Consider the following 22997-nt stretch of genomic DNA (forward strand, 5'->3'; position numbering starts at 1 on the left):
TTGTTTCTAGAATTTGCTGTGTGAAATCTAACTAGAAGGCAGTTATACATTCCTGTGCATGGGCACAAATACCATGTAAAAACATTTCAGTTGGCCTTAATCACTTGCTTAATTCTGAGGAACGTACCTCCATCTTGGGGCTCTTGCAAAACTCCCAGAATGAGTCATCTTAAAACAAACAAACCAAGAGACCCAACAATAAATGCCACCCTCCGCAGGCAGCAGCTTTTGGAGATGACTGGAGGCACAAGTAAATCCATTCCCAAGTAACTTGTCACGACTAACCATTTGCTTTCCCACACTGCCATAAAAGTAAAAATAATAAATTCCCTGAAAAGCTTCCAGGTATTTTCAGAGACGTGGCTGGAGGACTGGTTTGGGTGGTGGGAGCCCCATGGACAGTAAGCACTGCTGTCCTGGGGCCCATAACTGAGGTAGTGCAGAGACCTGAGCTGGGTCCTTCACAACCATCAGCCCGCAGACCAACTGGTCAGCAAAATGTATCTCCTTCGTTAGCACCTTAGTATGAACACTGAAAGTGAAAAGCGCCCTTCCAAGGCTCTGTTATGTGGGGGTACAGGGCTACAGCACCATTTGGGAACAGCAATGCGGCTCCCCCACGGAGGATCGTCCTTAGCTTTTGAGAGCAGAGTCTCAGAAAAGCGAGGCTGAATACTGCTTGCAGGAATACTGCAAGTGGAAAGTAAAGCTATTTATTGCCACAACTTCAGCAAGATCTATGGCAGTTTTGTTTTTTTTTTTTTCTTCAAACAGATATTGCCCAAAAAGGACTTTAAAAGAAGCTGATGGGATTCCATTTCTGACATAACCTAGGTGAGAGGTCACAGAGTTAAATCTTTAATGGGATGCTGGAAGAATCTCAATATATTAAGTTCAGGATGACAAAGCCCATATGCCATTGTGTCTCTCAATTGATTTATTTTATAACATGAACTAGGCATTATGGGCCAAACTGCCAGAACTCTGGCACTTGCAAGTCAAAAGTGACTTCCTCTCTCTGCAAGCCTGGAAATCCCCCTGGCAAGAATCCACTATCTGAAAAAATAACTGTTCATTTTGCAGAAGAAATGGCTATTAAGGAAAAAAAAAATCTACCACATCATCTTTGCAATACGTTTGAGAGTTCCTAAATTTAAAGCCAAATTTTAATGCTGGCTCATGAGCAGATTCTGAGACGTATAAACACAACATACAAAAGCACAAATGTTCCCAAAGGAAAAAGTTGCAGGCAAATGCCCACTGCTCTGGGGCCTTGGACACAACGGCTCCATCTGAATGGCTGGAGGTTTATGGTGTGGGAGTATTTCCAGTTCCTGGCTTGTCCCAAGGGAGCCAATTTCTGCATGGTTCTGCCTTGTATCCTCCCCTCATCCTGCCACAAAGCAAAAGCTCTCCAAGGAAGGGAGCCCCTATGGTATTCATACCGATGGCTGCAGGGGTTTTCCCGGGTATGGGTACCCCAGGGGACTCCCGAGATGGAGAAAACCTCTGTAGATTGTGGAGTTTCATGCAGAAGGCACGACTGCTTGCCAGTTCTGATCAACTAATTGCTGTCACTTCTCTCAAACTCAGAAATGAGGATGCTTTCTTCCAAAGCAGGAACGTCAGCGTTAATCTGTGGCAAATAGGCGTTCCTAACCCACAGTATCCTGCGGAAGAGTCGGTTGTTCTGTCTGTACAGGCACCACAGAAAAAGGGAAACAGCAGTCAGCATCACCAGTGTCACGAGCACAGCCACAGCTACAAGCCCATGGTATGAGGCTGAAGGGGAAAGACAGAAACTGTTATTAAGCAAATATAGCTATAATTAGAGATAATTGTAAATATAGACAATAGATGTCTTATGGAAAACACATTATTACTCCTTATACGTTATACATTATAAATTACAGGTTTAACAGTGAACAATGTTACCTCATGAAATATCAGCTCAGAATGTGTTAACCACTCCTTATTAAAAAAAAAAAATTATAGAAGTACAGAAGAACTTACCTTTTTCAGAGGGTTCTGTTGCATCAATATCTGAAATAGAATGGAGAAGTCATAAAATTACCCAGAGCTAACAAAAGTTCCTCTGTACACTCACTGTAAAACTAATAGTGAAAAGACCTAAAACCAGGCTCTCCTTTTGCCTCGTGTCAATGGGATTCCTACTGGCCCAGTTAAACATGACCTAACCCGTTATCTAAAATCCCCTGCATTTGGCAGGGTACATTAATTGACATTTGTGTGAGGATGAGTGGCGGTATCTCTCCACTGAAGTACAGATGCTGGAGCAGAACTGTGCAGCGGTAGATTCATCGGGCCAACAGTGCCTCAAGCATTTTGGGTGGGCTCTGGAAACACTTCAGCTCTCTCACAGCCTCACATTCCTACTTGACAGGGTGTCTGCTGCTCTCCCAGGCTGCACCTGCTGGTCCCCAGAGGGTCAGCTGAGGTCAGCCCCGTGCTCTACACATAGCTCATCCGTGCCGTGGAAAGTCTACTGCAGTCAGCAATAACGCAACAGCTGCCCCGCTTCCTCAAAAGGAGGTCACCCTGCTTGGTTGGGGTTTTTTACCACATTTTTCTTTTTTTTTTTTCCTCCTAATACCAAGGGAGAGAATTATTTAAATGAAAACTAACAGCAAGTAAGCAAGCAACAAGGAACATGTAAAACAGTGGTTACAAGGACACAGCTGCCGCCTTTTATGTAAGCCCATACCTGCATCCATTTTACATACAAATCCCTTTTTTTCTCTGCATGGAGATAATTGCCAGACTCCATCCGTGGTCTTCAGGCTGATACAGAAATTCCCTTTGAGATGATCAAATTCAGGCTCCCTGATGCCCCAGTTAGAATAATTTAAGGGAGAACCATCAAGCCAGGAGACTGTCTCATCTAATGGGCAGAAGATACAGATCAGTAGAAAATATCTGTGTTTCAGTTGGACTTATTATGGAATGCCAGGATTTTGTTTGGCCACTATGGTTTGGTTTTTGTTTTTTTTTCTTGAAGGATTAAAAAACATCCTATAAGGCTGACACAGAAGACAGCCTGTACTGCTTCTTTAAGAAGAAAATAAAGGCATTCACATGCATGCATACATAGTAAGTATTCAGAATACTAATACAGTTACAGAAAACTCACCTGATTTTACTACATAATAAATAGGTAATAAGCAGAAAAAAATATCTCAAAAGATTAGTGTTTTGGAAGATGGTTCCACCAGCATTAAAATTACCAAAAACCAAAGCAGGTTCTTACATGCAGTTCTCTTCCAACCAGAACTTACTTTCTGTAACAAGCAGGATGTTCAACCAAATTGTTTGGACAGAATAACCAAAACTGTGCAATTCTTCCAAAATGAAGGCATTTTCATCTTCATCTTGAATAGTCAGAAGATTTGATCCTACAAATTAAAACACAGAACAGATTTTCAAATGTTCCATGCCATTAAAACGTACCATTGCATTTCAAAAAATTAAAATTATGAGCCTCAATTTAAAAGCTTCAAAAAATCTGGTTATACCTTGCAAGCCCATAAAACTTCGAGTAATGTGAAAATGCTCGTGCTGATATAAAACTGTTCTTACATGATTCTAAAACAAGTTTGGAGGGGAAAAAATGATTTTATGTATTATTCCAGAAATCAATATTTTCACTTGGAAGGGAACTTTTTTTTGATGCATTTTGATGGAATTTCATAGCTGGCTAACGAGCTCCACTATCATTATCTCGAACAAGAGAAAAGACATGCCATGATTTCAGTCATTTCAGAAAACACACATTTTAAGACATCAAGATGACATTTTGTAGCTACAAAATAATCACTTACCTTGATTTTTGCAGACTTCGTATGCAGTATCAAAACTTGTGCCCTGCAGAACTGTGGAAAAGCTGTAGCAACTGTTTTTGAATTTGATCCAGGGAACATTTTTTTCTGAACATAAGCCTTTATAGGCAGTGAGTTTCTTTTCTGTGGTAGAAATAACAGCACAGCTTTATTGGCACAACAACACACACATTAATACAACATTCCACACGCTGTTTTGGAGCAATGCTAATAAGCACGCTCTTATGTTACGCCTCTATTTTTCAAAATGAAGATCTATTGGCTGTGTATATTTGCATTAGAAGAGTAAAGCTGGTTTTATTTCTGATGAAAAGCCTTGCTGGTTCACAACATCAGGTCAATCTAACCACTACCAATGTGCAGGGGGGGGTTATGAGCAAAATACAGGCACATCAGAGCACTCCGGGCTGCCCCGCGTGTCCCAGAGGGCTGGGGATTTCCAAGGACCGCAGAGTTTCTCTCCACTAAGCCACAAAGATAACTTGTGCCAAATACCATGGCAGAGAAGAGAGCTTCCTGTCAGTAAGCAGCAGCTGTTTCTGCGGTGTGCAACGTGCTGCAGCAGAGTCCCTCCGACCCAGGGCAACCCCGCCAGCTCACTCTGTGATGGCCAGCACTGCTTTCTGGCAGTGCAGTAGTGCTGCCTACAGTCTCACATGCCTCCTACTTTGCTGCAAACCACATTTTTTAAAAATTAAGTAAACCTCAGGCAACGTATGATTATGTAACTTACAAATGAATTAGAAAGTTAGTCAGCTTCATTACAAAAACCACACTACCGAAAAATTATTGTCTCGAAGGATTCCAAACCAGCTTCTCAACAGGTCCAAAAGCTATAATAGGCTGTAGGTGAATCCCTGGAGCTCAATACCACCAAACAGGAACTCTTTGGAGAACTAGATGCTGCCGAAGGCTCTGCAGTCCAGAATGAAAGGAGTTCCAGACCTGAATCCTGGATTCAAGTTAAGGCTGGGTAATTGGCAGAGCTTTGCAGGATGCACACCATATTTTAGGGTATAGTAAAATATTCTTATCTTTTTAAAAAAATAATTATTGCAAAATCTTTGATGTGCAATCAGTGAAGATATGACTCATTTTTCACTTTGCTCTAAGTGCTTCCCTTCTCTCATCCTACAGTTAATTGCAGCAAACTGAATTTATTTCCCTTTGAGCTACGTTATTAGCAATCATCATTTTTCACAGATAATGTAGTGTTTGCTGAAGAGACGGAGTAGGTGATTTTCCTGTTTCTTTTCTATTATGAAAGGTCTCTTCCCATTCTTTTGCGGACCAGACCTGATGGCCGACATGTCGTGGGTGGTTTCAGAAATAGGAGATACAGCAAGGGAAGGCCAGAAACATGCCTCAGTTTTGTAAATACTACTACTACCACTGCTTAACCTCAAAGCAATTCATTTTCTTTCATCTATTTCCGCTGTCAATACGCACATTTGCAGCTGCAAACATTTAATGGAAAACTTCGCTCTGACTTACTAGGTGGCACATGGCAAACAGCTCCTTGCAGAAGTCGTTCGCAGTTAGCACTCTTCCAGTGCCCTGCAGTGTCAATGTAAACACAGCTGCCGAAGGCCTGGGACTCATCATCTTCCCAGAAGGTAAACAAAGACCTCGTCCCATCCGACCATTCAAAGTTCAGCCCATTCTGCCAAAACAGATTTCAAATTATCTTTCTGATATGATATAGCACCTCACGAGCTCATCATTTTCTGGTGGCATCCTCACCAGATATTGCAAAATGTCTTTTAGGTCTCTGAATTTTGGGTAGGTCCAGAATGATCTACAAAAGACAGATCAGAAGATCCTCCCAATTTACTTCTGGGAGACTACAGACTGCATCTAACCTGCTGTTTTCAGCAAGCGGTTCTTAGGGCCGTTGAGCAACTGCAAGTGAAAGAACATAATTTCAATGTTGACACTACAAGAGAGGTTTTTTGTATGTTCTAAAAATATTTTCTATACTTTTAGTTTTCAGTAGTAATTGCACTGGTTAGATTTACACATTATGTTGCAAAAAACTCAAACCAGTTAGGGCTTTCCAGGGTTTCATTTCCAGATGCAAACTTTCTGTGACTTCAAATGAATGACACAGCCCGTGAGCTTGTTAACTGGAAAAACTCCTTTGCAGCAACATGTTCATAGCCAGGGAGTCCGCTACATACATCTGAAGTGAACAGCCCGATCCAGTGGTTGTATCCCAGCCGATTCACAATGACTGTGAGGAAAGCCTGGTGGTACTGGTTTGTAATGCTGACCAACTCCGCACCATCTGCCATGCAGGTTTTTAAAGCTGAAGACCAGGTAAAATTCCCACGTATTAGTTTATAGGTTCTGTTTCCATATTCTAAAGTATCCGGCACAGAGTACATTTCAGAAGCATTGATGACATGTCTGGATGTGTCTGTTATGAACAGAAAGGAAGGATTTATTTCTTTTTTAAAACAGACAGCTTGAACATAGCAGAACAGCTCCTAAAAAATCACAACTATCCTTAAAAGCAAAATCTGATTTTGCACAGTCCTTGATTTCAAGAAGGCACCGTGAACTTCAAAAACAAAACAGACGACTACTGGAACAGTGTCCGAGATTCCATCACAGCACAAAACTCATCACATGGGTAAATGAGTGTAATGTAAAACAAAAGAAGGAAAACCTGGGCAGAGTTAGTTCTGCTGACTGGATCTTTGAACGTCTATAAGAAATCACCTAGGACCCAGCAGCAATGGGTTGCAGAGCACTCTTATCCCAGATACTCTGCATGTAATTTAGATTACCTCTTTTTTGACTCATCATTTTTAATCAAGATCAGTCTACAGCACAAAGCCTGGCCTAAGGAATAATTGTACGGACACAACTGAGAGGATGACAAACTGTGGCTCAGGGTACAAGTTCATGCTTGGGAGCTTCTTGAGCTCATCTTTACTGTCCATGAGCCAACGTAGGGAAGATCACGGTACTGGCAATTCTATAGAAATCCTCGGTGCATGGAGGCTTAACTTTGTTTTCATGATAAACAAGCACAGCAGCATCAAAAAGAAACTAAGTGTCTCCCATGAGAAAAAAAATAATCAGGAGACAGAGTCCATCTCCACCCCAGCCCAGACTGTGATGCTGCTGGGCTCACTTTTCTACAGGAAGCTTTTAGCCTTTGCTAATGTCTATGAATGCCCACAGTACACTTTAAGCAAGAGAATTAAAAATAAAGCAATGCTTCAGTTTTAATCTCATTTGTCAGTTTGGATTAAGCACTTCTGTCTGTGAAACTTCTCCATGATTACAAAATGAAGAGGTTGCTTTGCTATGAGGTCGAGTATTTTTAGACTTGGTTCCCTTTATGACTAAGATAGAAGGAGCGTTAGCAAGCATCTTAAAATAGTAAATTATTTTATTATTTGTCATTCACAATAATTTAAAATTAGAAATTCCTAAGCCAGAAGTTCTGTGCCTGAGCTAACTGAAGCACTCTATTTTGTTCCAGCTTTCAGTGTGTCACAGCTAAAAAAAGTTTTTAAAAAGCAGGAAATGCAATAAAATGCTGAGACAATTCTAACTCAAAGCCTCACTAAAGGATTAGAGCCCAGTTCACATCTCCTGCTAGCTTATTTCATTTTAGTTCCCAAGGGAAAATAATTTAAAAATGGAGACAGGATGTGGACAGGATGGCAGGAGCAAAGCACCAGCTCATCTTTCCAGGAACTGACACATTTGGACATTTGAGAAAATTTAGCAGTCCACTACTGCCAGCAAGAGGCTGTTTCACGTTTCCCTTCCTTGTTTCTCTGCTCTGACAACTGCATGTTTCCAGGCACGGATGGGTCTGGTGTTTGCCTGACCCTGCACCAAGCCAATGCAGCCTGGAAAAGCTGCATGAAATTACATCAATTATGGAAAATAATGAAGGGGGGAAAAAAGAGACAGGAAAGTTTCCTGCAGAATTAGCAAGCTGAGCTGCCTGATGGCAGTCTGGGAGAGTGCAGTGGGTGTCACACTAGAGAGGACAGGACAGGTCCCTTCAGCCCCGTGCTGGTGGGCAGCAATAAGACCAGGGTAGAACATAGCCTCCATCCCCACCACACTTTAGCCAGGCCCCCCAGCCCACTCTCATCTGGCTGGGAAGCGTGGGGAGGGTCCTGAGTGGCGCCCCCAGCCCCTGTTTCCCCAGGTGCCCAGCAGCCTGGCCATCATAAGGCAACAGTTTCCCTTCCTGCCTTTTAATGCCTTTTCTGTCTGTCTGTGGCACCAGCAAGGGGGTAAAATGCAAATGTTTGGGAGGTAAACAAAACAAACCAGCAGGAAAAACAAATTTTTAATTTTTTTTTTTCTTAACAACGTGCAGGATTACTCCATCACTCCCCACAACTGTAGTTCATAATAAATGATGTCAAACACAGCTATAGTTTGCTAGAGCCACATGTGAGCACTGCCCAAAGCTTGTATTTGTGTATTCTACCTCAGTCTCCCTCTCCTCCCAGGCAGCTGTCAGGACAGGACTGTCTCTTCAGATCCAGGGCTCAACTAAGAGGTGATACATAAAATTTGAGCGGGGTAAAACCACTCCTGCATACGTACAACACCCAAGGACACTCCTTACAGACTCAGATTACAGCCCTCACTTTGCTTTGAGGTTAAGAATTTGCTGCTGGTCTATTTTGGTAACGTGCCATGGCAGCTTCCCTCTGGCAGAGCTGCGGCAGCCCCTGGCACAGGGCTCCAAAACTGCCCCAGCACCCTGGGGTGCACTGGCTCCCATTTCCAGAGGCAGCGCTAGAAAACAAGGAGAGCATCTTCCCCACAAAAGCTTTGTGCTTCCAGCAAGTGACCTTCATGGCAACATTAGAGAAGCATGAAAGAAAAGCCAAACTCTATTTTATGGGCCAGTCAGTCCACAGCTTTCACAGAAATACATTTTCAACAGCCTCTTCCGATCTAATATTGCAAATCCCACCCCCTAAAAAAAATTAAAAAAACCCAAATTTTCATCAATACCCTTAATTTTGTCTTTTGTGATCTCATGCTGTTTCTCTGCTTGCCATGACAGAAATCATGAAATCCTGAATCTCAGATGCACAACAGAAAGCTCAAAGTCAAGAAGAAAACTTAATAACAAAGTCTTTTTTTTTCAAAATTACTTCTCTATCACAGCTATTGATTTATTGACTAGCGCAGAGTTAGTCTGTCTATCAAAGTAGAACTACCTTAGAAATCTTTTGTGTGTCTGGTTTTACAGACACCTCTAACAACCTGCTTCTAGATGAAAACAAGGTAAAATTAATTCAATACAGTAAGAAAAGAGAACAGAAATGAGCAAAAAGAACCTTACCCTGATCCTTTTGGCAGACAAACCCATAATTTTTCTGACAGTTTTCTAAGTACCATTTTCCCGTAAAATAAAAATTAGGGCTATTTGATACCAATGTACATAGTGGAAGTTGTTCTTGAATGTTTACATTGTTAAAACGCTGTCTCTGCAATCAACACAGAACCTTACATTAATTTAAAGAGACACTGTGGAAAAAACAACGAAGAATTCTTACATTACATTAAGAAGAATAATTATCTGAAAGTCGCTGTTACAAACATTTAGGGAGAATAATGAATGCTCCCATAAGCACAGTTTGAAATAGTGACCCCATAATAAAAAAAAAAGTCACAACTTTCACTGAACAAACTAAAGCACTAAGACAAATACAGACTAATGTGGTGTAAAACAATATACTAAAATATGAAATTCAAAATCTTACTCCTAAACTTCACTCAGACCCGGCATATGATACTAACCATATAAACAAACTGTATATAAAACCACACAAACCAACATATATGTATCTGTCAAGCTTTGGTGCTTAAAAACAATTGTAAGAGAATGTGACTATAGTCACAAATTACATAAATAACTGCCACAGTAGTGCCTGATTTTTTGTGACCTCTAGTTATGCCTGTAAATCTGTGCCCATAGTTATCTCTGAAGTTGCAGAATTAAAGACTCAGTTGATGTAACAAGTTAGGTCTCGTCTTCGTGGCTGCCATGTTTTTATGGATAAAACAACTTCCCACTGTCCTTAACCCCCCTGGAAATACTCACGCGCATCGATTCAATCGGGGACCAGTTGGAATACGTGGGAGGGTTTTCATTCACCCACTTCTCATAATCGTCACTCTGGAAGCCTATCCAAACACTAGTCTTCTGTCCAAATAGATTCATCGTTATGAAAGCTGGAAAATGAAACAGGAATAAAATATAATTAACTGGTAACAATTTAGGGATAGATGATGTCTCTCCTGACACACTAAAGCACTGAAAAAATGAATTACTAATCAATGGCATTAGTAACACAGAAAGTAAGAGGCTAAGAACATGAGTGGCATTTCAGTGTCATCTAACTATAAATTCAGTTAAATTTATTAACTGCAGTTGGGCTAGGATCTAGACCATTAACTAATAAGGTCTTCCAGAAACGTGCACAGCAGCTTGAACAACTTAAAGTACTAATTCAAGGTACTGTTCCTGTGGGAAGTTTTTCTCATTTTTAATTGAAGGTAAGATAGCCAGTGAGATTCTTTGTACCTTCAAAGAAGGGGTTTTACAAATGTATGAAATTCAAAAAGTTACAATTACACCTTAAAACATACCTGTCATATAGATTAGTGAATATCTGAATCTTTACATTTTGGGAAACTGTGAAAGAGAAACACTGATTTGTTTAAAACAGTGGAACCAGAAGTAGGATCTGAACATTCGTTTTTCCTAAACCTGTGCCAAAGATGAAACTTTACTACAGCATCCTCTACCTTGTTCCAGCTCATCCTCCAGGAAAGCAAGTGACCCATCATAGTTACCGCAGAACTCTTGTGCAGAGTACCAGTTCCTCAGATGCTCTGGTTCCTTTGGTATTTGTATCAAAAAGCACTGTTAAAAAAAAAATAAAGAAAAAAATAGAAAAGCAATCAGCCCTGGATTCGACTCAGTTACTTAAAGGCAAACACAATTAAATTTATCCTTGTAGTCACTGCAGTTCAGCACCAGGATACATCTGGCCAGTTCAATGCATGTTGCTATCAAGAAATGTATATATAAGAGAAGCTTGATGAAATAATTGCCTTTTGTCCTTCAATCACAAATAGACGTTGTTTTAACATTATCTTTGATGAACCCTACTTGAAACAGCATCTTTTGGAGGGTGGCAGCAGTTAGGGAGCCATTTAGTACAACAAGGGGTCAGAGATCTGTTTGGAGACCATAAAAGACTTGGAATTGTTGTAAGTGGAAAGAAGAGGATGGAGCAGGCTTTTTACAGCAAACGCACGGATACATTTAGATAATACACATACATGAGGATTCACTTCCTTGAACAAGAGTAAAATTTTTGATACCTTATTAAGACAATTTCAGTGCACAAAGCCACTTAATAGCCATAAACCTTTGTATCACTGTGTCAGCAGTTATGCCTAAAAGCCCTGCTTTCAAAAAGGAAGAAAATCTTCAAATATTGAATAACCCTTAAGAAGTCCAGTTTCTGTCATAAATATGGAAACCACTGTGAATAACCAAAGAGCAGAAAAAAACGTTTTACTTTGAATCCAAAGTGCAACCAGCCTTTGGGACATGCTCCTTGTTGGTCTTTTGGAATCTCTTTCTCTATTTTCCATGCAATTTTTCGTTTACAAATACAGGGAAGAGAGGCAGTACAGTTCTCAGCACCCCAGAGTCCTGTGTAAAAAGATAAGTCATGGTTCAATATTGGCTTGGGATTTGGAAAGGGTTTTTTTCTTATCTAGCTTAGATATTATTAAGAAATATATCCTTTAATGATTAAGATGAGACTCTACATCAAATGCATTTGGACACACCACATTACAGTGGATTTGATGGTCCATGGGGCTCATGCTTTTATTCCCAGTTTGATTTTATTATGTTAAATCAGTTCCTCTACACTGAGTCAGGTAACATACACCTCTATCATATATTTAAAAAATCAGTTATGCAAGACCAATATGAAAGGTATACAAATTATGCCTTCCACATAAAATAGTCTGATTTCCTCACATTGAACATTTTTTGCAAGATCCAGGTATTGATGTAAAACGCTGACCTGATTTGGAGGAAAATACATTTTTCAGTGGACCCAACAAGTTGTTGGTCAGCTCCCATCTGCTTCCTTTTATCAGATGCTAAAGGTGGCAGCACCAAACTCAAGCATTTGAAAGTCAAGAATCTAAACCCCGAGATCACATCTGGGGAAAAAAGGTTTTACACTTCTTTGGCTTGGGTTTTGAGGCTGAGTTTAAAAGAGTGCAGCTGGATTAATTTTTTTTTGCTCTTCTCACAGATACAAAACTGGATTTATTTTTTTTTTCCATCGCACCTGACATGTTTAGTTTATCACATAATTTGCAGATCTTCAGAAAATAGAGACCATGAGATGACAAACATCACTGGAACCAGCAGCACTGTACATTTTTTTATTACTCCACTAAATTCTAAAGCCATGTGATGATATAAAGGCTAGTACAAAACCCATGGTACTCAAAAATCCCTCAGCAGACTGGCTAGGAGATCAAAAATAACCTAGAAACCTGAGTATTTTAAGTTGGATGCTGATAGAAAAACAGTTTATAAATGTAGGAAAAACTGTTGCTCAGTCCTTCTGGCTCATTTGGCTACGAGAAAGCTGACTGTGAAAACCAGCAATGCATTAACATCTTTGCTGTGCCACGTACCAGATTCTTAAGCAAAACTAATGTATCAGTATCACTGTAATCTTTGTTTTTTGACATTAGAGGATCAGAACTATTAACATATGTTCAAATCAACCTCATCTCTGAGCATATTAATGATACTTCACAGAATCGTAGAGGCTGGAAGGGATCTCAAGAGATCATCGGGTCCAACCCCCTTGCCAAAGCAGGTACGAGACTTCAATATGGATTGTGTTTCTTGAGAGCCATTTAAAAAACCAAAGGTCCTTTCTGCCAACCACAAAATCAAGTCGCAGCAGCACAAGAAAATGTAAAATAAACCTGTTTGTGAAGAAATGAAGCCACATCGTTTCCCAGATTTCTGCAGATCTCGTTCCCTCCCTTCATTCCAGTTCTGGTATGTTACTGGTGATTTATCTCTCCAGCTGCACAGAAATGTTAAAAATGTAGTTACACTTCTGCCTATCTTTACCTAAAAATACACTCTCCATTCAAAGTGTCTGTCAGAAAACAGGAGGCAGAAAGCACTCCTTTATTAACTAAACATTAAAAGAAACAGACAACCCACAACAACAAGGCTGATATTCATGCTTTTGACTTGTATCTCTTATAACTCTGTCAGAAGAAGTCCTGTAACATGAAATTAAGGGCAATAGATTCTGAGGGATATTTACATGAGAAGTGAAGTTGCCTTGGCAATATCCCAGCCGACTGAACGGTACCCTGTAAACGGCACACCAAGGACAACCCTCAGCAGCTGAAGTGTAGGTATTCTTACCGAAATACATCACTGGATTCTTCTGCATGCAATCCAATCCACCAGTGAACGTCAGTACTTGATAGCTATAAAAAAAAAAAAAATTAATGTTTTGCCATATGTTTAGCTGTTGTTGGCCAGTTAGCAAAGCATTATCAAACTCCTAGAGTCAGACTCTGTATTCAGACAAATAGCATCTCCATTGGGTTCCAGTGGGAAGAACAGGTGCTAAATCCCACCCCTGTTCATTTATGTCACTTCAGTAAGACTATTCATGTAAGTAGTGCATGATTTATCACCCAGTTTCCACCAGATTGCTGATGTATCTTCTGTAAACTAGGGATTTACAATTTTAGGGGTTTAGAGTCCATCTGGCTTGAAAAAGGACTGTAGCCTTAGGCAAGAATTCGGCTTTCTGCAACTACTACAAATAGACAATAGCAACTATCATTCCCCTTCAGCATTAATATGATGCTGGTTCTTTGGGTTTCCAAAATGTTTTCTATGAGCATTTACTGACTTTGTGTAGCTCATATAAGAGATCTCTAGAGACATGTTCCAGGCTGACTGCTCTTCTCATGAAAGGCTCTAGACCTCCAGCCCTAAGGGGTGAAGTACTGTGGGTATAAGTCAGAGATACAACGTTATTCAAAAAGCCACTTCTTATTGCTATGCTGGCTTGATTCTGCCTTAAGCTGCGAATGCGCTTTGCTTTCAGGGTTAGCCACTCAACAGCCACAGTTTTGGGGTTTTAGGGAAAGAGCCATAAAAGCAAAAATGGTTCTGAATGTGCAGAACAGTGGCAAAGCCACCCAGCCTCTGAGAAGCATTTATTTCCTTCCAGAAAGCACTGTAATGCAGCCTGTGCTGTGGCAGCCCAGTCTCCTTGGAGTTATCGTTAGGATTTCACCAGGTTACAACTTACATAGCAATATCAAACAAAGGAAACAGGCCTTTCTAATCAAGAGGAGACTCGGAATCACTGATCTGGTATTGCCTAGTCCCTGTGTTCAATTTCTAATCACAGCACTCAGCCTATACATCGCAGGTTTTAAAGAAATAGTGAGAAGTGGGATTTCGAATTCCCTGCTAAGAAATTTTCACCAAGTTTTATAATGACACATGCAAAGTCAATTTGGGCTGCTGAGCATTACTGTAGTGATTGCCATTCTCACTCCTGCTTCCACAGTAAACTGGTTACCATCACTTGGAGACACACCTGGCTACACTGGGGAAGCTTTGCCAAGGACAGCAGGCTTTAAAATAGCTGCATATGTTATATTCCAGGACAAAACTTAAGGAAGTTAACCTGATTTGCAATGCCAAGGGTGTAAACTTGGCTTTTTCATTGCAGCATGCACACAAACTGCCACAATACCCACTAATATTAATGATAAATCCACTTAAAAAAAGATTAAAAGTAGACGTGACTTTAAAGCAGCATGCAAATCAGCAATTTTAAGTGATCTTAAGTTGCAAAAATACATCTACTTTTTATAGTTATATGATTATATAGTTCATAAACACTCATCTATAAAATTACTTCTGAAGTAAAATGTCTTTCAGATTCTATCTAGAGCAACAGGCACCCAGATATCCTAAGAGATGGAGCACAAAATAACCAGTTATGGCCTTAGCATTTGTTTCTTCAAAGGGGTAGTTTTCGTTACCTTCTTGATTTTATTTTGGATAAAGGCTTGTTCAGCAGAAGAATTTATTGTTGCCATTCCACTGCGAAGCCAGCTGCAGACAAACTCGAAGGTTTCCCAGTCTGTAGGGCTGACATGGAAAAGGTATTCTGCTCCTTGATAATACGACCATGGCAGTTCTAGAAAACAAGCAAGACAGTCAGCGCTGCGCAGGGGGAAGAACTCATGTCAAGCCTCATTCTTTGTGGGCCCTGTGGCCCATCTTCAGCCATGCATCACAGGACAAATAAGTGATAGCTAACAGAACCCTATTTGACATATTGAATTATGGAAGCAGAAATAAAAAGAAAAAAAAAAAAAAGAGTAATTTTTGATGTTTGATGTGACATTGCAGTAATGCAAATAAAGAATGCCCAGTCTTCTCAAAAAGGCAGTGTTAATGTGATGGAGAGGTTATCAAACTCCCATGCTCATTACTGCAACACTCCTGTACTGAACTGAAGTAGCATCTCTGATGTTTGGGGCCCTCAGCACAAGGACGTGGACCTGTTGGAGCACGTCCAGAGGAGGGCCACAAAATGATCAAAGGGCTGGAGCACTTCTCCTGTATAGGCTGAGAGAGTTGGGCTTGTTCAGCTTGGAAAAGAGAAGGCTCTGGGGGGACCTTATAGTGGCCTTCCAGTACCTGAAAGGTGCCTATAAGAAAGTTGGGGAAGAACTGTTCCTGAGGGCATGCAGCAGTAGGACAAGAGGTAATAGTATTGAATTAGAAAAGGATAGATTTAGGTTGATTATTAGGAAAAAGTTCTTCAATATGAGGGTGGTGGATCACTGGAACAGGCTGCACAGAGACACAGAGAAGGCCCCATCCCTGGAGATATTAAAGGTCAGGCTTCATGAGGCTTCAAGCAACCTGATCTAGTGGAGATGTCCCTGCTTACTGCAGGGAGGTTGGACTAGATGACCTCTGAAAGTCTCTTCCAACCTTACACATTCTATGATTCTATGTTTCAGTGTCCTAAGCAAGAGAGTTGCAGATTTCAATCTGTGACAAGAAGTTACTACAGAGTACCTTAATGCAAATCTGCAACTTAGAACATTTTAGTTATTTTATTTTTAGCAATAGCTTAAGTTATATTTCCAAACATACTGCTTCAAGATGCAGAAGAAGAAAATGTTTTCATACCAGCAATGTACCAATTTGGATTCTTTGGTTTAACACCTGCAAAAATACATAAATAAATTAAAACACTGCTGATTTAAGAGTGAAAAGAGACATTTCACCAAAATTTCTTTCTCCACATGGCAAAGATTTATTAAAAATAATGAAGAATAGAATACTGCTGTACTCATTCAGGGGCAAAAAAGGAATTACACACAGAACAAAGTTAAATAATCGCCACGTTTACCAAACCACCTTTTTAGTAAACTTTATAATCAAAACCTTTGATCAACTCCTGCTATCTAACTGCTAATCATTGCCAGCCATTTTTAGAGTGATTGCATATATTAAACTGCTTAACTAGCCAACCAACCCCAATGTCTACATACAGATTTGCCATGATTTCATGCAGAAGACCTACGAGAACTCCAGAAATCACTGAAAATCAGGCTTTTAGATTTACTTTATTTTTCCTTGACTCTCCCAAATTGCAAGTAACAGATATAATAGACAAGGTATGTTAATTAAAACTTCACCTTTTGGTATTTTGCATATCCATTCACGCTTTTCATTGCAGTGTGCTGGGAAGACAGTTTTATTTACTTTGAACACAGCGCAATTTCTTGAGTCATCTTCCAAATACTTGCTTTCCAAAAATGAGGACACAACCTGAAAACAGCAGGATGAAGCTTTTCAAAAATCTCATTATGGAGAAAAAGGAAGGATTTGAAGATGTGTGTACAGTAAGAACGTCATGTGTAACAACTAGAGGATCACCTAGATTAAGGTGTTAAAATCAAAAAAGAAGGGTCCTTAATCAGGTTCTCACCATGTCCTGTTCAACCTTCCCATCTTCTATCAGACTTCTTTATAAAAATAATTGAATAGCTATGAAACCAAACTTTTTTTACATGATTAGCAGCAGTTGCCCACACCTAACAGCTTTTGCTTTGGTGGAGATCATCTAGCCCAAACCCCCTGCCAGAGCAGGACACACGACTGAATTTTGCACTTGCATTCTGAACTGACTTAAATATTGATGGCTGAGCTAGCACTGCCCTTTAAGGCTGAAAGCCAATTACAGTTTAAAAACTGAGCTTTATTCAGCTACTCAATCTTAAATCCCAGGTACTAACCATTAGTGTGGTGTGTGGCACCAGCATCTTCAGGGATGCAAAATCAAAAGTGGTATTAGAAAAGGAAAGATGTAGCTCTGAATGCAGGCATGAACCTAACAGCCACAGAACAAAAAAAAGCTTTTAAGCCCAGCTCCAAAGCTTTCCAATATGTGTGTTTATATATATATATATACACACACAGATATATGTGCTCAACTCTGCACATACCTGGTGCTGGGTTAACCACAATGTGCTTTGCGGGAAAACACACATCTGCAAACCTTTATAACCCTAACAAATTCCTTCAGCAGTTGCACAGGCTGCTATTTTAAGGGTAGTGTACTATTAAGCCTATTGTAGCAATTACTTTAATTGAAATACTTGGACATGGAAAACAAACAGTTTTCCTCAGATGTGACCTGAAAGATTACTGAAATATGTAGTATGCAGATAGTTACAGGTGTCCTGTCAGACCACTGCCACGTCCCTCCAGAAAGTGGGTTTCTTTTATTAAATCCAATCCAGAACTGCCTTTCTTCTGTCCTATGATGGAAACAAAGAAAATACCACTTCTCAGGTACTTTTTCATTAGCTGGTTGATTAATTACTTTTTAAATAGTGGAAATACTCATGTCCATTTCTTCCCAAATTCAGTATATCATTCTGTAGTAAGCTTCTTCACTTTTTAGTATCCTTGAAGTAAACTCTGGTTTTCCTATCAAAATGTTAAATTAGATCTTTAAAGATGAACACATGTAAAATAGGATTAAAATTGACAAACTTCCATTTCAATGGGGAATATAAACTCACAAGAGTATCACCTTGACGTTAATAGTTGTTCAACAATTACTATAGAGATCATCCAAAGAGAATCACATTAGTGTTGCTAATACACTTCTTTTCACCCATTTCTAAGTTCATGTTACTCAAGAGTAGACTTCTTCAGCCACTTGTAAAGAGGATGGAAGAACCTAAATTGTAGATTATTTAGTATGATACAAATACATATAGGAGGTTAAAAGATATATTTACCTGTCAAAAATTGTATATAGTAAATTGTTTAAAAATGTCTCTTCATAGACATGGCTAAAACTTGCAAGATGCGCTCCAAAGTCTTGGCATAAGGCTTCTGCTTCATGCCATGTTCTTCTAATCAGAACTTTCTCCTTGTGAAATATCTGCAATAAAATAAACACTTCCATAAATTTAGTTGATTTTGGATACAAGTTGTTTCAGAAACCCATAAAATATTATTTGCAGTTTTTTCCTACAATAAAGCCATGTATTTTCCAATTATAGTTCTGATACAAGTCTTAAGACTTTTACTCGCTGAAAACAGTGAATGATGGTAGCAATTGACTTCTGTTTGTTGAGTAAAAGAAATGCTTTATCAAAAATTTTTAGGAACAATGTCTTCCTAAGTTTATGTAGAATCAGAAAAATTCAGAGCAAACGTGTCATGTACCTTGTAACAGTAGAGCAGATTAGCTTCCGACTCCCACCCAAAATAGCAGGAACTCAAATGTTTTTGAAAAGTAAGTTCAGGTTCTTCATAAGAATTGATTTTTTGCTTGCATAATGACATTGCTTTGAAGTTCTTACAGCTTTTCACTTCCCAGTAACCAACAGGGTGCTGCCCTTGCATGGCCACACATCCTCCAGAATGACCTAGACATGGAAGTACGTGTTGAATATCAGAATAAAGCATCTGAATTTTGATGAAGTGACTGGTTTATTGGCATCAGGTTCTGGGTGAACCTCGATGAACTTAAAAAGTAACAAATTCTCTGGTCAGCGGCAATTTTATAAGCTTTTCTTGGCTGACTTCAGCTTATAAACCAAATCATGACGAACGATTCCTCTAACAAAATGCAGGAGATGAAATGCAATTTAAAACAGTACTTCTGCAAACTGCAGTAGAAAAGCAATAAATGTAAAAAGTCCAAAACTCAGAATCAATTAGTGAAATGGAACATCGTTATTATGTCGTCTCTGTTCTCAGGTAGTGCAACCAGATTTATATTTCAAGAGATGAACAACTACTTCATTTTTTTCTTTTTTCCATTTTTGTTTCCGTGGAATGTTTTCATTTGCATTAATATAAACAAAAAAGGTCAAACAGCAAAGTAAAAGGGATGGAGAAAAAAGTCCATACATGTTCTCGTTGCTAGAAATATATCCAAGGCAAACTCTCCTCTCTTTTTTTGATATTAAATGCAAAGTTACAAACTGTGACTGTTACTGAATAAAATTCATGACTTCTCTGGGATCTTTAGCTCAGAGTCTTGGAAAGCCATGATGGCCTCTTTGAAAAGGCCAAAAAGAAATGTATGAAAAACATCTCACAGAAAAAAAAGAGTACATTTTCTTCCTGACTCAGTCTTTTCCTCATGGCTGCTGCTGTAAGTGAGATCACTGCCAACTCTCCAACTCACAAGTTTTTATATTACTTTGTCTTCCCTACAGATGAAGAAGAAAATGTTAATTTTCAGCCTGGGGAGTGGGCCAAGCAATGCCCAGCATCCTGCCACAAACAGGGTGCCCGTGACAAAGGCACATGGGTGAGAAGCAGGAAAGGAAGCTCCAGCTTCTCCCCAACATCCAACTAATCTAACTAAATCTGTGGAAGGAAGTTACATAGCTGACAGAAAACATATACTTGTCTCTCTGCTCCCTCGACCAGGCAGAGAGGAAAGGACTGGGACTCTTCAGCCACTGCTAAGTCACTGGTTGGGGGGAAAGAGAGTGCATTGCCCCCCCTCCCAGCCATTTCTTGGGTTTTTGTCAGCATGTTACTCACGTGGCTGGTACTTGTTCCAGTTTGTGTAGCTCACGGAGCGATTCTTCCCTGCTTCACCTAGCCAAAAGTACTCCCCTGTGTTGTTAAGGTCTTGCAATCCTATCCAAAAATAAGCTCCCTCAGATTTTTCCACACTACGGATCATGCTGTTGATAAAAGCTTGTTCAAACCTTAATAAAATAGTCAAGACAAAAAGCTTATTAGAATAAAATAGGCCAACTGGTATTTCAGTGAATAATTGATTAATCTCATTAATTGATTTAAATTATGCAAGGGGCAAAAAAAAAAGGTACTTCATTTTCTTTATAGAATGTTGTGGGGAACTTCAGGCACAAATCTGTAATATAAACCAGAACTTTACCCATTTTTTGCTCTTCCCTCCCTGCCCCCTCCCCCAGCATCTGGGCACAAAGGAAAAAACAGTAGATTAAGATTTTATAAGACCAATGCTTATACTGGCAGATGTAAAACCCGAATACATTAACGATGCACAGATAAAAATAAGACACTCCTTTTATGAAGAAGAAAAGCAGTGGGTCTGAAAAAGCTAAAGAGAGCAAAGAAGCAGCTCTGCACAGAAGTATCCTATTAGAACCAGACACACAAAACAGCCTGAGAAACCAGAGCTGAAGGGCTCAAAGCTCTAGCTGGCCTGAATACAGAAGGAATCACTTTTCCTTTTTAAATTTCCTCATTAAAGTTATGTGAGAGATTTACACCTTTCTGGAAGTATTAATTACTGCATATAGTAACCCATTTGTCACTTGCATGCAATTTATTCAGCTATAATTGGTATAGCATTACACAAAAAAATGCTATAGTTTACAAGCTCATTTAATCAGCTTCCTGTGAACAAATATACAGCAAAGTAAATCCCAGTTTGGTAAAGACTTCCATAACTTATTGGTTTCACATATCGTGAAAAGAATGGCTAAATACCTAAGAATCGCATTAATGTAAAAAATTGAACACATCTGCAGCACTGAGAGTGACTGAGAACTTTTATTTAACTTTCATTTCCTCTGCATGCTGTCTTTGTATATTAACTCTCCATCCTCTACAACCTACGCTTTAATGAATATTTCAGGATCAATACAATGAAAAGGTTTTGCATTTTTCACAATAGAAAAACAAAGCTCAGCAGTAATTTAGAAAAGAAAAGAAGAAGTTAAAGTAAGTTTCCTTTGCCATTCTGGGAACATAATAAAGAGCGACAGCTATGCCCAGGAAAAGTTGTCAGATAAAAAGCAATGAAGAAAAAGAGAGAAGGTGTGCTTCCAGCAGTGTGCAGCATGCCCTCAGCTCCCTGAAACGCTCAGCTTAAGAATTTGTCCTTATTCCTCCCTGTAAGGATTACTGTCATCCTGCAGCACAGTGCTGTATGCAGGCCTGAAACCCCCTGGCAGGCCAAATTCCCACCGATCTAAACCCTTAGGAGGAGTAGTCTGTGTCTTAATATTTCTAGCTATCATTCCTTTTATTGCTGGTGGTTACAGTATTTGCCCTGTCCCAAAAGGAAAGGGGATTTCCTCCTTACTGTTTTTTTTTGGGGGGATTTCTTTGTTTTGGTTGACTGGGTTTTTTAAAGTATGTATGCAATCTATCGCCATAAACTGTAACGGGAATCCAACATACAGGGTAAGTCACTAAGAGATGAGAGAAAACCCAAGGATCTGGACACCTGCCAAGGAGAAAGCCTTTGCTGAAGCTGGAGTACAGGTAAACAGGACAAAGCAAGGGAAGACAGACATCAAGTGCTTTCTGACATTTACTCTCTCCCTATTTGCTGAGAACTCACATAAAATGCATACATAACGAGAAACACTTATAAAACATTAATTTGAATTAAAGTTTTTATACATTTTTATTATAAAAATACATTAAATTTTTAGTATACTTTTCAAGTACACTAATAGAGTTTCTTAAAGATGTTACATACCTCTGTAGAGGGCACCTTGTTTAGAATCCTGCACGCCCACGTGTGCACACTGCTCCATTTATTAGCCTAACAATTCCTTTCTACTAAATTTATTTTCAAGTGAACAATAAAGCAAAGTGTATGTTTGATTTTAGCCAATGTTAGTAATTACGTTTGCCTCTCACACAAGTATTATTTCATAATGGTAATATCTTTTGCCATGCAAGACTTTCTAAAGTTAGAATAGCTCTTGTTAGAGGTATCTTCACGCTGTCTAATAGGATTAACTACCTGTTTGTTACTGATACAAGTGCAGATGGGCAGAAATAACCACTGGAGGCATGTTCAAAACTTCGAGGGGTACTGTCGATTTTGTAACAATATCCACCATGTCTTTCCCATCCCTTGAAAGAAACGAACATTGTTTTATAGATTATTAGTAATTATATATCTGTTAAAAACTTGATCCCTATTTGTACTTTCCGTCTGATCAGCACTGACATCCCTGTAGCCCTTTCCCTTTCTGCCACGGTTCAAGAGTAGTTACCCTCAAGGTCACTGAAAACATTGGTAAATTTAAGAAAATTCTGAAGCTTAAATCTTTAAATTATGCAAAAACTGGCTTAACCCACACACTCATTATAAAATCTTCAGTAGGTATGACAAAAATGCAGGCATCTGTTAAAGCTCTTCTCCCCACATTCTACTTGTGTTTCCGTTTTAAACTTTGAATATTGTTTTACTGTTGGATTTTGGGGAGGTACACCAGGCCCCCCAGACAGCCATCTCTTTGCATGAAGCGTGTAGTAGCACTTGGTGGTTTCCACTCATGGTAACTCATTGCTGATACCTAATACCTGAAGTGCAGGGTAAACACTGCCATGTCAGATTGAGTTCAGTTGTAACAAAAAGGTATTACAGCTGCTCTCTGTCTTCAGCTGTAAAAAGAAATATTTACTCCAGAAATTGCTGGCTTTTCATACAGTAATTCATTCTAGTTCTTCACCTTTTCACAGCTCCC

The 22997-nt window shown here is 39.4% G+C and overlaps 1 protein-coding gene across 2 annotated transcripts in view; it reads right to left on the reverse strand.

Annotated features, from left to right (window-relative positions):
• Window positions 1-1062: 1062 nt before the first annotated feature.
• PLA2R1 (phospholipase A2 receptor 1) overlaps window positions 1063-22997 on the reverse strand; it is a gene marked incomplete at its 5' end in the record, with an annotated part of 40106 nt that continues 18171 nt past the window's right edge. For both annotated transcript variants that reach the window (XM_084265757.1, XM_084265756.1), the window contains 21 exons: window positions 1063-1782; window positions 2014-2043; window positions 2726-2902; window positions 3297-3413; window positions 3840-3980; window positions 5352-5520; window positions 6038-6276; window positions 9196-9340; window positions 9958-10088; window positions 10665-10782; window positions 11447-11583; window positions 12894-12997; window positions 13351-13415; window positions 15000-15157; window positions 16165-16200; window positions 16677-16809; window positions 17717-17801; window positions 18291-18436; window positions 18724-18926; window positions 20059-20228; window positions 22268-22380. In XM_084265757.1, coding sequence (XP_084121883.1) covers window positions 1565-1782; window positions 2014-2043; window positions 2726-2902; window positions 3297-3413; window positions 3840-3980; window positions 5352-5520; window positions 6038-6276; window positions 9196-9340; window positions 9958-10088; window positions 10665-10782; window positions 11447-11583; window positions 12894-12997; window positions 13351-13415; window positions 15000-15157; window positions 16165-16200; window positions 16677-16809; window positions 17717-17801; window positions 18291-18436; window positions 18724-18926; window positions 20059-20228; window positions 22268-22380 — 2835 coding nt within the window. In that variant the 3' untranslated portion in view covers window positions 1063-1564. The remainder of the gene's footprint in view (window positions 1783-2013; window positions 2044-2725; window positions 2903-3296; window positions 3414-3839; window positions 3981-5351; window positions 5521-6037; window positions 6277-9195; window positions 9341-9957; window positions 10089-10664; window positions 10783-11446; window positions 11584-12893; window positions 12998-13350; window positions 13416-14999; window positions 15158-16164; window positions 16201-16676; window positions 16810-17716; window positions 17802-18290; window positions 18437-18723; window positions 18927-20058; window positions 20229-22267; window positions 22381-22997) is intronic.

The sequence above is a fragment of the Gallinula chloropus genome (assembly GCF_964237585.1).
Source record: "Gallinula chloropus genome assembly, chromosome: 5".
NCBI classification, from domain to species: Eukaryota; Metazoa; Chordata; class Aves; order Gruiformes; family Rallidae; genus Gallinula; species Gallinula chloropus.